The sequence below is a fragment of the Stigmatopora nigra genome, chromosome 3, assembly GCF_051989575.1.
Source record: "Stigmatopora nigra isolate UIUO_SnigA chromosome 3, RoL_Snig_1.1, whole genome shotgun sequence".
Taxonomy (NCBI): domain Eukaryota; kingdom Metazoa; phylum Chordata; class Actinopteri; order Syngnathiformes; family Syngnathidae; genus Stigmatopora; species Stigmatopora nigra.
The window spans coordinates 2,575,039-2,590,222 of record NC_135510.1 but is presented as its reverse complement, the minus strand read 5'-3'; the positions used below and the strand labels follow the sequence as shown (position 1 = coordinate 2,590,222).

At 39.9% G+C, this 15,184-nt stretch overlaps 1 protein-coding gene across 3 annotated transcripts in view; it reads right to left on the bottom strand.

The window, feature by feature from the left end:
- Positions 1–15,184, bottom strand: part of LOC144194022 (serine/threonine-protein kinase BRSK2-like) — a 55,462-nt gene that overhangs the window by 6,265 nt on the left and 34,013 nt on the right. For 2 of the 3 annotated variants that reach the window (XM_077712770.1, XM_077712771.1), the window contains exons 13-17: positions 14,871–14,931; positions 11,622–12,279; positions 8,829–8,877; positions 8,116–8,239; positions 3,853–4,033 (exon numbers count right to left, since the gene is read on the bottom strand). In XM_077712770.1, coding sequence (XP_077568896.1) covers positions 3,853–4,033; positions 8,116–8,239; positions 8,829–8,877; positions 11,622–12,279; positions 14,871–14,931 — 1,073 coding nt within the window. The remainder of the gene's footprint in view (positions 1–3,852; positions 4,034–8,115; positions 8,240–8,828; positions 8,878–11,621; positions 12,280–14,870; positions 14,932–15,184) is intronic. The other variant, XM_077712772.1, reaches the window with a different exon arrangement.

Sequence of the window (15,184 nt, the reverse complement as noted above, 5' to 3'; positions counted from 1 at the left end):
AAAACTGCCTTTATGTATCTTTATTGCCATGTAATTTTATGTAATACTAATTTCAATTTACAAGTTTTAGGATGTCAATAGTTCATATTCCATGGAAAAGTCGCTATAACATCTCACAATGTGTGTGAAAGAAATGTAGTTCACTTTGAATGTTAGTTGTCAAATCCATGCACAGTAATACCTTAAATATCGCCAATAATGTGGACCAGACCTGGGCGGGAAAATCTAAAAACTCCAAAGCAGGATTTACCCTATTATTACTACCATACTCCATGTTTTCGCACCTTTACAAAAATACAAGTAAACCGGTAAAATTGTCATTTATTCATCAAATAGTACAGTTATAAACATATGAAAAGACTAATGTACTAATATCTAAATATAATCTATAAATACAAAATTGTAAATACTTGAAATGCTGTACTCAGAGCAAAATGAGTTCCTCTCCGCTTGATATAAATCTAAAAAACATGTTAATCGGAGTTCCAACAGAGGGCAAACATTCCACTTTTAAAAAGGGTTTAAATGTCATTATAGCTGTATAGCAGTTGCGGGCCATCAGGGCCATCTCGTTTGTTTTATGTGGCATGCCTTTTTTCTTCTGGGTATGCACCCAGCCTTGAGAAAAGGGAGAAGCATAAATCCGCTGCCCTGAATTCCGCCTTTTCCCCCGCCGTTTTTACCGACATTTTTCACCGCCATTTTTCACTGCCATTTTTCATCTCCTGTCTTCTGCTTGAGAGTTTCAGCGTGAATTTCAGGACGTTTAAAAGGCATTTCAAAATCCATACAATGCTGGAAGAGGCTCGCCGTCGTCTTTCTGGCACGAAGCTGTTTGGATTATCGATGCATCATTCTTCTACGGTGAAAATGTCTTCTTCCTCTGCGCTAAGTGCCACCCATTTAAGCGCCAAAGATGAAGCGGTATCCTGACTTCCGCCATTTTTCATTTCCTTTCTTCAGCTTGTGCTTTTCAATGTAGATTTTAATGAACTTCCTTTTATACTTCAGGTAAAAAAAACGTGATGTACTGAACCTGCGAAGTGGTGAAGGATCACAGTACAGTCAGGCCACTAATTACGAATGCCTCCAGGTATGAATGGTTCACGTTACAAAACCATTTGATATGCCCCAAAATACGAAAACAAGATCCAAGTTAGGAATGTAAATGCATTTGCCGTAATCCGTTATTTTATTTGGAAATTGTCCTGGTAATATTATTGTGGCCAGGGTTACTTCCTGTTGGAGCCTTTCAGAACAACAACTCCCTTTAGACCGCCATTTATCGTCACTGAAATCATTAGTTCATTCATTTTCTTAACCGCGTTATCCTCAGCAGGGTTGCAAAAGGTGCTGAATTTGGGCCAGAGCGGGGGACAACACTGACGGACAAACCACTCACACCGATACCTAGGAGCAATTTAGAGTGTCCAATCATCCTTTCATACTTTGGAATGTGGGAGAAAACCAGATTACACAGAGAAAACCCACACTGAACATGCAAACTCCACACAGGTGGACTGACCTGGATTTGAACCCAGGATAAGAGATGTGAGGCCGTTGTGCTAACTACTCAATCCGCTGGGCCGCCCTTGTCACTGAGTTCTTTATTTCAAATCATTGTTTTTAATAGAAAACAAGAAGATAAAAAAATGGCGAGCGGTTGATCAATAAACGCAATATGACCATCTGTAACCCGACACCTAGTATTGCTACGTTATTGAAGCAGAAGGAAGCATTAAAAGCGATGACTGCTTGGCATGGCCTCTCTGAAGGAACAGATGGAGAAACTGTTAGTCCTTAGGCATTCTATTTAATGCTAAGTAATATTGAATTCGTAATTTGTAGTTGTTTAAATGTGTTTATTGCATGTGTTTATGTCCTAACGTTAGCTTCCTCCTTACTGCACTCTACTATTGCACGAATATTTTGCATCCTTGTTATTCATTTTAATACATGATTTCCTTACCATTATCTTTCATTTTTATCTATTTCATACAGAAGTGAGACCGTTTGATCATTATTAAAGGGTTTAGTTGGTAGTTTTTTTGAAGACCGTGGAACGAATTACAGAATTCATATGTAAAGTACGACTCCACTTAGGCAATATTCAAGTTACGAAAAAAGTTTTGGAACCAATTAAATTCTTAGTAGAGGTACAACTGTACTAGAGTTCTATTTCGTCCCTACTGACCGCCATAGGTGGTGCTGTAAGGGGTGAATGATCCCTTTGTTCTTGCACAGTGCAAGTCTCAATACCTGTGACCCTTGGTTGACCTACGAAAGAGTATACGAGCTAGTCGAGATACAAGTAGAATTTTGGGGAAATATTTGGGCAAATTTTGATATACGATCAGACAGCGGACGTGAGATGCTCCTCATAAGAACATCATGAGCACTGTCTCTCTCCCCGCAACCCCCTTGTGTAATGTCTCTCGTCGCAACACCCTATTTGTAATGTCTCTGCGAGCACTGGGGAGAGCATCGCATTTTTTCAGTGTTTTTGTGTTTCCCCGTTAGTCAGTGCGAATGGCGTATATACTACTTCTCGTTGGCAAGTGGTCGTGCGTTATCCTATTGTAAGCACATTTGTGTGCATCATTTTGGGTTCATTTTGAAGGGAATACAAACTCAAACAACCCTTGATATTGATTGTGAGTCAATGTGGAGGCAGGGCAAAAAGTGCCAATCCGGGAGAAAAAAGGTAGCAAAATGTCAAACTGAATTTGAATTAAGTTTAGTGTTAGGTTCGGTTAAACTTATTTTTGAGCGTGTCTGCATCGTAATCCAAGTTCATTTAAACGTGTTGATTTTATGTTACGAGTACGCTGCCGTGCTGCTGATGGCTTCGTGCACAATCTGTCCCAGAATGTGGCAGGGTTGTTCAGCTCCCGTGACAACGGCCTGTTGCCCCTAGCCTCCCTGCTTGCTATGTAAGTTTTGTTTGTGCCCCATTTCCTCAGCTTGCAGCTTGCTTTTTTTGTTTGCATCAAATATTAGCACGCTTTTGCCTTGGTCAGGATGGAGCTAGGTTGAATGATGTTGTTCCTCATACAGGCCAGATGTGGGTTGCTCAGTCCCCCAAAATAGAGGCGGCTCGGAAGATGCTTTGTGAGGTCCTGGTGGAGCCTGACCAGCTTTGCGGTGCTTTTGCAGCGTTTGCTCTCTAAAGAACTATTGCGGTCCATAGACACAGAAAACAGCTATCGAGACTGCAGAGGTGTTCCTGCAGCCCTCTTGGCTGGGCTTCGTCCCTCGTCGTTCAGCATGTTTTTTTGCTGATTAGAGGGTATGCCCCCTACAGGCCTCACAGCGGTCTGCCCGTCTGCCTCCCGACCGCTCATAGGCGTGGGTACCGGCCCGCTGGCCCCACTGGGGCTGGAAGGGTAGGGACTGAGGCTTATGGGCTGCTCAAGTCTCAGGCCACTGGGTGGCCTCGATCTCAATACTCAGGCTTCCCTCCAGTTGGGGGCATATATATTCTGGCTTCTCTCGAGTCGAGGGCATGAATATTCTGGCTTCCCTCCTGTCGGGGGCATAAATATTCTGCCTTCCCTGCAGTCGGGGCATAAATATTCTGCCATACCTGCACAACTGGCTGCTGTGTGCGTCATGCCACACTAAGGCTGCCAAGGATACGTCTGCCCTCAACTATGTGGCTCTCTTGAGTGTCACAGGGTCAATTGGGTGTCACAGGTGACTTTGTTGGTATTGGTACTTGCACTGCGCACGCACCCTGGCAATGATTCTGAATCTATAGATGTATAGTTACATACATACATTTTATTATTATGACTACAGAGGTCTTTGGGCATGGAGTTAAATTAACAAAAGAGCCACTTTGTAGTTGACCTGAGAGAAGTGTAAAAGTGACAGAGTAGATGCCGTTCTCCTTGGTAGCACTGGTACTCTCTGAATAGGAAATGTCCACCTGAAACTTCACAGGCTTCTGGAAAACTGTTGGTCCAGTTGTCGACTTGTACTCAGCTCGAAAACTGGTCTGCGATATGACACTGTGGCTCAAACTGGGTATCTGAGGAGGAAAGTAGACCATTTAAGCATCGATTAAGATATGATAACAGCATTAAGATAAATGAAGGAGACAGAAGACCCGCTGGTACGTTGGCATTTGTGATATACTGATCATACACTCAGAATCCGTATTCGTATCCGATACAGCTATTTATGACAGTATCAGATTTTGTCACAAAATTGGATACAATCCAGTTGTCATGTACTTTCAGTACCATTGTGCTTTTTGCTGGCTGTGAATCAAACCACTAACAAATATGTCTGCTAAGGGTTACTCATCTCATTTTCTGAACCACTTTGTCCTCATTAGGATCGCGGTGTGTGGGGGGGGGGGGGGGGCAACCATGCAAAATCACACCCGTACCTATGGGCAATTTAGAGTGACCATTCAGCCTAACATGCATGTTTTTGGAATGTGGGAGGAAACCCACGTCGGCCCGGAGAGAATATCCAAACTCCACACAGGAACACATGACCTGGATTTGAACCCAGGACCCCAGAGCTGTGATGCCGACACGCCAACTACTCACTCCACCGGCCCTGCTGAGGGTTACGTATTACCATATTGGCACGAATATAAGACATCCCTGATAAGAAGACGCCGTCTCTTTTTTTGAACATGAAATTCAATTTTTATACAGGAAATAATTACAGTACATCTGAAACAAATGATTATAACTATACAGTTGTGGTCAAAGGTTGTGAAGAACATAATATCATGGTTCACTTGAGCTTCTGGCAAGCTTCTGGTTTAATCTTTGATCACTATTCTTTACAAAATTGGGGCAGTTCAGGTAAATTTGATGGCTTTTTGACATGGACTTGTTTCTTCAGCATTGTCCACAAGTTCTCAATGGGGTCAGGACTTTGGGAAGGCAATTCGAAACCCTTAATTCTAGCCTGATGTAGCTATTCCATTACCACTTTTCATGTGTGTTTGGGCTCATTGTCCTGTTGGAACAACCAACTGCCCCCAAGACCCAATCTTTGGGATGATGACTTTAGGTTATCTTGAAGAATTTGAAGGTAATCCTCCTTCTTGATTATCCCATTTACTCTCTGTAAAGCACCAGTTCCATTGGTAGCAAAACAGCCCCACAGCATAATACTACCACCACTGTGCTTGACGGTAGGCATGGTGTACTTGAGGTTAAAGGCCTCACCTTTTCTCCCCCAAAGATATTGCTGAGCATTGTGCCCAAACAGCTCGATTTTTGTTTTTATTGACCACAGAACTTTCCTCCAGAAGGTCTTATCGTTGTCCATGTGATCAGCAGCAAACTTCAGTCGAGCGTTAAGGTGCCGTTTATGGAGCAAGGGCTTCCTTCTTGCACGGCAGCCTCTCAGTCTATGGAGATGTAAAACATGCTTGACTGTGGACACTGACACCTGTGTTCCAGCAGCTTCTAATTCTTGGAAAATCTGCCTTTGGTGATTCTCGGTTGAATCTTCACCCTCCTGACCAATTTTCTCTCAGCAGCAGGTGATAGCTTGCGTTTTCTTCCTGATCGTGGTAGTGACAAACAGTCCCATGCACTTTAGAATTACAAACATTTTTTTGCACTGTTGCTCTTGGGACCCACAGAGGCTTTGAAATGGCTCCAAGTGACTTTACTGACTTGTTGAGGTCAATGATTCGCTTTTTCAGATCCATTCTGAGCTCCTTTGACTTTCCCATTGTAGCGTTTGTGGGCGTTTGCATCCAATGAGCCCTATTTAAATGGCTTCAGAGAAGTCACCAGCTGTACTCACTCATCATCAGTCACAAGAAATTAAGAGGCCATTCTATGAAGCTCATTTCACTGACACAACTTTCTAAGTCCCCAAAATTGCTAATTCGTGTTACTGTATGTATATTTTTGACCCAGCAGATTTGATCACTTTTTCTGTTAACCCATAATAAATTGATAAAAGAATCAAACTTCATGAATGTTTTTTTGTTGTAGTTGAATTGTAGAAATAACTGGAAACCCAAGAGAGCCATGACTTTATGTTCTTCACGTGTATGTAAACCTTTGACCACAACTGTATCTATGCTCACTGCATATTTAAGTGGACTCATTATTACTACTTATTTATGGATAATTTATATGTGCACTTCATGGTGAATTTTTAAATTTCTAAATATCTAAGTGTTCAGCATTCACTTTAAAGATCCATCTAGCGTTGTGAATGGGTATAATGTGTAGACCCCGAATGTAAGCCAACCAAAAATGTTTAGTCTTATATTCGGGCCAATACGGTACTTTCCTTTTGAAACTAAACATAGGAATAGAGGATCATGTCATATTTGTAAACAATAAGTTGTTTTCAATTTATAATTTTAAGTTGTGTATTTGTGAGCTAATGTTAGCATCTCCCTTACACTGCCCTGTAGTCCTGCAATAAAAGAAAATGTTTTTGCATGCTTCTTATTCAGATTCAGACACAGATACATCATTTTCTCTCATTTTTGTGTTTCACACATCTTTCATACAACATTGGATCATTTTTAAAAGGTTTAGTTGTTTGTTTGTTGAGGACGGTGTAATGAATTAGAGGATTTATATATAAAGAACAGCTCTTATGAATCTTGTTAATCCAAGTTACGATCAAGTTCTGGAAGCAATTAATTTCATAAGTACAGACAGGTGTGACTGTATTATTACGGTTCTAAAAATATGGGGATCGGACTAGTTATCGGATAGTAACAGAAAAATCAGCTCCGGGACATCCCTAGTTTGCAATGTCAATTAACTATTCATTCATTTTCGTAACCGCTGATCCTCACAAGAGTAGCGGGGGGTACTACACCCTATCCCAGCTGACTTTGGGCATCAGGTGGGGGACACCCTGAAGAGACAGACAACCATGCACGCACATACTGCTACAGTCATCAGCCAGCCTACCATGCATGTTTTTGTAATGTGGGAGGCAGTCGCAGTACCTGAGATAACCCACGCAAGCCCGGGAAGAACATGAAACTCTGCAAACTCAATGAACTCAAGCTCATGGTTGAAATCAAGGTGGAGAAATAGGCACGACACAGTCTTGTACAGTAGGTGGCAGTATGGACCTAATTGTTCCAGTATGCCATCATTTAAAGTTTTAACAATCCTCTGTTTGAATAAACTTTGAATTTTGACCTGATGACGACTGATGTTCTCATTTGGTCGCACAAAAGTTGTTGCAATTTCATTAGACGTAATGTGTAAAGTTGATCCATGGATCATTGTTCCACATACGTACAGTGCAATAAGTTTAGTTTTTCTTTTAATTATCACTGCTATATCTTTGGTTTAAAGAAAAACAGGTATTTTTTGGTTTGTACCTATATCTGCGAGTCATTGACAATTCATATCAACACTGCCCAAAGAGAAAAATGTGCACCAACAGCAATTATAAAATTCAATTAAAATGATTTTGCCTGATTGTTTGCTAAAAAAAATTAGTTTCATTCGCAGAAACTATAAGATTAGTCGATTGGGTAAATAATTCTGATTACAACTGTAGTGTCAGTGTTGACAAAAAGCAATAAGATTCATAATAGATATGAAGATAGCATCAATACTCAACATTGAAGAGTAACAAAACAAAAAACAAACGGTTACTGGAATATTACAATAACCGGGATACTAACAGCGTAAAATTTGAAATAATCCACATTTTTATACTCCCCAAAAATATTGGAAAAGTAAAAACCTTCACTATTAAACTGGAATATTTCTGACACCAGCAGCTATGATTTTTTTTCAATTGTTGTCTCGTTTGACTTTAGTTCAAATGGATTTGTTTGATATTATCCAGGGCTTTAATTTATAGCTATTGGTGTGAGTGTGCATGGTTGTCATTCTCCTTGTGCCCTGCGATCGGCTAGCCACGGATTCAGGGTATTCCCCGTCTCTGGCCCGGACACAAATGGGATTGGCTACAGCATCCCCCTCAACCCTAATGAGGATAAAACAGTTCAGAAAATAAGGTGCAACTGTTTGATTTTAATGAATGGTCAACACTAAGGTTTGTAGATTAAAATAAAATGTTGCTCTAGTCCTAATACACTTCAAAGAGAATGCATCAAGAAAAAAACCTAAGAAATAAACCTACCGAAAGGAAAGCGTGGACAATATCGGCCTTAATGGAGCTTAGAGGTTTGTCTTTGATGACGATAAAAATCTGCTCCTCTTTCTCCAGGTTAATGAAGTTACCAAACCACGACTTCTTTGCAAGTCTAGAGACACAAAAGACAAATGACATAAAAACTTGGAACTTGAAAAACACCCCTTAATATACCTTTTCATGATTAAATTTAAGCAATTAATATTTAAAATAAATAATTATTGGGTGATGCAGAAATAAATAAAAAAACATGCTTTCTTACAAATACATAAATCTCAAACCCAAAGGCTTGAGAAATTTAGTTTGAAAATTCTGAAACCCCTGCTCGAACTGTGATGTCACAACTGTAAAACAGCATATGTAAGGGGCTCGGAAAGTAGAATAAAAATTTGCTCGGAATTGTCCTCGTATTTCAAATTTCTCGTATGTTGGGACACTCGTACTACTGTATACTATCATATTACTGTACTATCCAGTTGTTTATGTTTTATTTTTCAACTCAAGCAGAATCAATGTGACTTGATGCGTTCATGCTGAAGCCAAACTTTATTAGTCGAGGTTCCTAAACACATTGTGACAAAAGATATCCAACTTTCATTTCACACTTACAACTAGTTGATCCCATCGATTTCAGAAAATAAAAACAATCTGAACAGTTAGTCTTACAGGAGAATCATTAGGTGTACAGTTGTGTTACTCACTCTGGTGAAGAATCTGGCGTGAGACTGGACATGTCCTCCTGTGTAGGAACTGCACATGCATGAATTTGGTCAGTTACTGTATTTAAGACACTTGGCATGTGTATAAAAAATATATGTATAAATATATATGTGTATATATATATATATATATATATATGTATGTATAAATATATATATGTGTATATATATATATGTATAAATATATATGTGTATATATGTATGTATATATATATATATGTGTATATATGTATGTATGTATATATATATATATATATATGTATATATATATGTATATATATATATATATATATATATATATATATATATATATATATATATATATATATATATATATATATATATATATATATATATATATATATATATATATATATATATATATATATATATATATATATATATATATATATATAGGGTACATACGAACATGTCTGCAAATGTCGAAAAATGTTCGTAAGTTCGATTTTGTATTGCGCGCCTTTTTCTGAGTAGTGCTTCTTTCTGCCCCTAATACCGACGCCTGGTGCTGTGAGAGCTCAGCTCACCCAGCATCCACCCTCCTCTGCCCAGTTCGTTGCAGTGCGTGACGTATCTCCAGTGCGCGAAGAATCTTTTTCATTTTTATCATTAAATATCTTAAATATTGTTGGTGAAAAGCGAAAGGCTTCAAGTGAGGGAGGTGCAAAGAAGAGGCAAGCCATTTCATTTGAAACAAAAGTGGCAATAATAAAGAAGTTTGATGCGCGTGAGAAAGTGGTGAGGTTGCACGAGAATACAAATTGAATCGTTCGACCGTCACTACCATTTATAAAAAGAAAGATCAAGCAGCAGGACCCAAATATTGAACGTTGCACAACGGTTGCAAATCAATTGAATGATGCTGAAAAAAGAAGAAAACTGTGCAATCGTCATTAGATAGCTTCTTCCAGTAAGTTTCTGGTAAATCTCACTCTCCATCTCTCTAATATATGTATACAGTACTGTATGTATTCTCTCCATTTTGTAAAAAAAAAATTCAGTACAAACCAATGCTGGTTACTTATACAAGCCTTAAACATGCAAATGCACTTCTATAAACCTTCAATATACTGAAATAGGCCTTAAACATAAATTATAATACAAAATATAGCACTGAATCAACTTACGAACAAATTCAACTTATGAACAAGCGCTCGGAAGGTAATTCGTTCGTAAGTAAGGGAGCGTCTGTATGTATTTTTTTAAGAGTTATTTAATGAAACACAATGGTAGGCAATTTATTGTATTCCACTCAAGTGCTATGAACTAGTTTATTCATACGTTCATTTATTTTGTCTACTGCTTATTGGTCACTATACACTGTGTTGATGGTGCACTGCTTTCCCCTCCTGAGATGTCGGATGGTGGATCAAAACTTCCTCTGACCCATCTGAATGTTATTGTCCATAAACCACACCAAACTCTTCCCATGACAGACGTTTGCTTCAAAGACCACCAGAGCCGCATGGCCAGCCAAGACCCATTAGCTGCCCCTGGAGTAGGGCAAAAAGACCCGATAGGTCTCTTCAAACCTGATGACATCCCTCACCTCTCGTCTACCATGGTGGACCCCAATGCAGAGCTGCCAATTACTCTGGAATTTCAGGAACTTACCAGGAAATGCAATGCAAAACTCCGGGACTCCGGGCAAACTCCATAAACTCTGGAAACCCCCCAAAATTTTCACTTAATTTTTTTAAGGAACCATTTCAGAAGAGTACAAAATGACACAAAAGACTCGAAATTCCCACCATCGCTACAGCTTCCGTCATACTGATTTAACTGCACTGTAAACCAAAATAATTTGGTGACAAGAGTGCATTGTGCGACTTCAGCACATATCGATTTTGCGTGAATCGCATTCACTTCGGATAAACTCCGGAAATGGGACAAGGGTACTCCTGAAATGGGGCCGTTGGAGGTTGGCAGCTCTGCCAATGTATAGGCAACGAGCCGGGGAGCAATAAGTATGCCCACACCTGCTCAGCGCCTTGCACTGTGAGCGACTCCCAGGTGGATAAGTGTCCAACTCTCCTCCAAAGGAGTTGTACCAGAACCCAAGCGGTGTGTAGAGGTGAGCCCAACTATAAGAAGCCGGAATTTCTCTAGAGGAGTTGTACCAGAACCCAGGCGGTGCGTAGAGGTGAGCCCAACTATATGGAGCCGGAATTTCTCAACCTCACATACTACCTTAGGCTCTTTCCCAACCAGAAAGGTGACATTGCATATTTAGAGTGTTCAATTAGCCTAACGTGCAGGTTTTTGGTATGCGGGAGCAAACCCACGCAGGTGGATGTGACCTGGATTTGAACCCAGGACCCCAGAGCTGTGAGGCTGACGCGCTAACCATCTGCGGACACAGGGGCCGTCCCGTGTTCAAAATAAAAATGTGATTTGTAAAAGACTAATACTGCAAATATTATGCTAGTGCGACATCACCAAACTTTGCCTGCTATTCAGTGTTGTATACTGTAAGTATAGTTTGCGCACTAGAAAATGACTTTCTTGTGAAAATGACTCAGTTAAATTGATTAGAGATGATAAAGATTGCTATAGAAAGAACCTAGCCATTGTTATCCCAGTTTTTGCACTACACATTAAGAAAAGGATATTTGTAACCTACTATAAACACAGTATATCTATATCACTGTCTGAAGTATGGAATACATGTATTGTGAGAGCTATAAAGGTTCTATTTTGGCTCACTCAACTATTAGATAGTCTAAGAATGTCAATCCTCCGGTCAAACGCTACCTTGCATTTTCCTTCGATGGAAACGAGGTGAACCAAGGAAGCTGTTCTTGATAGAGTTGAGGCGCGTCCGCCAGGGCAGGCCACCAATTGAGGGGCTTGGTGGAGGTGTTGGGCTGGGCGTGCCAGTCGGGCTGTCCTTTGGCGTGTGCACGGGCGTGCCTTTGGGAGTGGGGAGAGGACTTCCTCTGGGAGAAGCATGGGGGGTTACCTGCGAGTTGTGGAAAGATTTGCCGTTGTGGTCAGGGTGCAGGTGGTGACGACGCAGGGGTGACATAGGAGGCATGGGAGACAGAGGGATGGGAAGCTTTGCGGGTAGAGTAAGCGGAGGGTGCCGTCTCACACAGGGGCTGTTGGGGATGCAGGGCACTAGAGGCTGGCTTGGAGTGGAGGGGTCAGACTTGGGGTTGGAGGTTGTCTCGACTCTATTGGGAAGAGGGTTGGACCTGGTAGCCAGCATAGGTTTCGCAGAGACTTTGGGCTTGGCAGGGAGGGTTTGGGTACGAGGGTGCATAAGGGGAGACCCTATCTTGGGCTGGAAGTTGTGAGGTGTTCGGGGCCCCACTCCGTTAAGGCGGGCATCAAGAGAGTGGGTGGGGCTACAATTTGGGGACCAACAAAGGTCTGGGGACTGGGGCAGGATGAAAAAACGTCGATTGGGCTGTAATTGGTCATGCGCCGGTAAACATGACAACAGATTCAACAAAGAGAAAGAGCGGCAGCCATAGGCAACAATGTGGACCAGCAAGTGTTTATTCCCATGAGTAAAGCATGGCAGGAAAAGAAAAAAAATCATGTGGCAGATGAGTTGAGAAGTGGAGCAGGGAGGAGGTGGTAAGAGTGCAAGAAAAAAAAGAAAAACACAACATGCGATTAGCAAAGTGATTATCAGCAAACCAGGAGGCAGCAGTGAAGCATTCTTGATAAATTAACAGCAGAGATGCACCGACATAAAAAAAGATAGAGCGACTTTCTGTTACTTGTGAACCGCACTTGACATATATTGTTTGTGAGTGTCTTTTAAACTACGCACCTATACAAAACTTAGTAAGACTTCATATTTTGTGACAATTTTAAAACAGGATGACATCTTGCACCCAACACCTAAATTTCATAATTCAGTTTGTCCTTTAACTGTGTCCACGTGGTTGGTCCACATGAAAATTGTTAGTTTTTCCCTTTGTTCAACAAAGCAATCGAAGCTAGATATATCGGTGCAACCCTAAAACACTAGCTCGTGGTAGAGTTGCAAGGTAACAAAGCATTACCCTCTACCCAAGGCAGCAGAGTGAAAGCATTGTAATGATGTGGATGAGCAAGTCTTTCGAATGAGATAAACTCACAACTGAACAAGCAACTGAACAAGCTAGAGTAGTGCCTATCTGACATGATGTTATAGTTTGTTCTTGTGGCAACATTATAAAGCAAGTGCTCCCACCTAGCACTGAAAGGGCATAGACAAGTATATGTATGTATGTGAAAATGGAACAAACTAACTAACCTTAATGAATAATATAAACATAATACACAATTATTTGTGAAGTGTAATTTGCGTGGTGATTATAGCATGTATTGTCTCAATAAGAAAGTAACATAGAGAATTAAACAACAGCAATGTTCACGCAAACAACATTAGGTTTGCATGCCATTCTAGCTCTCTTTTATTGCAGCTTAGGAAGTTGAAAAGTTCTCCCATAATATTAGGGGAAAAAAGCCTCCACAAAATGTGTCACCCAATTGATTTTGAAATAGCCAGACGGCTGAATCGGACACCCTAAATATCCCTTAGGTATGAGAGTGAGCATGAATGGTTGTCTGTCTGCTCGAGCCCTGCAATTGGCTGACGACCGATTGATGGTGTCGCCCGTCTGCTGCCCATAGTGAGCTCGGATAGGTTCCAGCATTATCCATGACCCTTGTGAGAATAAAGTGCTCCAGAAAATGAATGCATGTTTAGTGGTTATCTACAGTACTTGGCTCCATTTTTGGAATCCTTAAGTACTACAGTGGTACAGCTACTTACGAATGCTTCTACCTACATAAGAAATTTTCAGTTTGGGTTATTGTTAGGGTTAGGGTTAAACCCTTCGATATGTAAATTACTGTTCCAATTTACAAAAACATGATCCGAATATTTTAAAAACATTTTATTTTGAAATTATTGCGTTAGCGTCGCGTCCTGTTTGACAATCACTCTACACTTTGCTGGCCTTACATTGCCTCCCAACAACAACAAGTCCTTTTTAAAAAATGTATGGGTATGATGACAATTAGGCTTTTGGTGTTGATGACGATGACAAAGATTATGTCCGATTATCAAAAAAAAATTAAAAACGTTTTTCTAGTGTTGTTAAAGCGCATCCTGTATTCAAATTACGCGAGCGAATAAAATGAAGGAGCAGTAGTGTGTAGGTGTTCGAGGACCGTGGAATTAATTACAGAATTCACATGCAAAATTCTGCTTTATTTAGGAAAAATACAAGTTATGAAAACATTAAGTAAAAGTACCACTGTAGATTTCAAAAGGAAAACCATGCTATTAAAGCGAGCTGTTTGGAGTTCATTATTATAAATTGTAGCTTTCAGATTCAAAGCCAAAAATATTTTGGGGAGAGTAACCCAAAATATTTTCTAAATTTTCCATACTGTCATCAATTCTTTTGTTTCAGTCTCATTCTATTGAATAGACCGGAGATTACTCCTTTCCCTCTCTCACTTTTATCAGATGGCCAATCCAAGATTTCAGATGGACGCATTATAAATAGGTATTCCTGAAGCCCAATTGAATCTGAGTGAATTAAAATGCAAAGCATTGATCAAAATGTTATTTTATCATTTCTTTTAGAGGATTTATTTATTTCAAATATGATTTTCAATTAAAATCAAAACTGCCTTATATTTTCCATTGCTTTAGATAAAATCAAACTGATTGTGTTAAATGTGTATTAAACTCTTCTAATATATATAATATATATTCAAATCGAATAATGGCTTTGTAACATTGGTTAATCGTTGTCCAAAGAATTGCAGGTGTGCTCACAATATACTTCCGTCATTTTAATGATAGATTATACACAGACAATACATTTGCAACTTTTTCTAATTCTGGCTGGTCACACAGGTTCATGATGGAGCTGGTGATAAGCGGCCAACATACATTATAATCTGCATGCCAGAATATACCAAAACATGGCAGCAAAGGAACTCAGTGAGGTTTCAATGAAGGAATCCGTAGCATGGAAAGACACTTACCCTCGGACTGCTAAGCGGACTGATGGACAGACCCGATGATGCTCCACTAATTGACCGTGACCTATACATGTATAAACACATAACAAAAAAGACAAGAGCTACCACACCACATAAAAAATACTAAAATAGAACACATGTAAAAATTAAGAAAAAGACAGATCATAAAAACATGTTTTGTTTCTTCTATTTTGGGAAAGTACCGTTGGCTTCCGTAGTCTTTAAGATACATTGATTTAGAACAGTTAGTCAAGTAAGAATAAATCACTCACTGATATTAAACATATACTTAACTAATTAGAAAAAGACTTAGATGG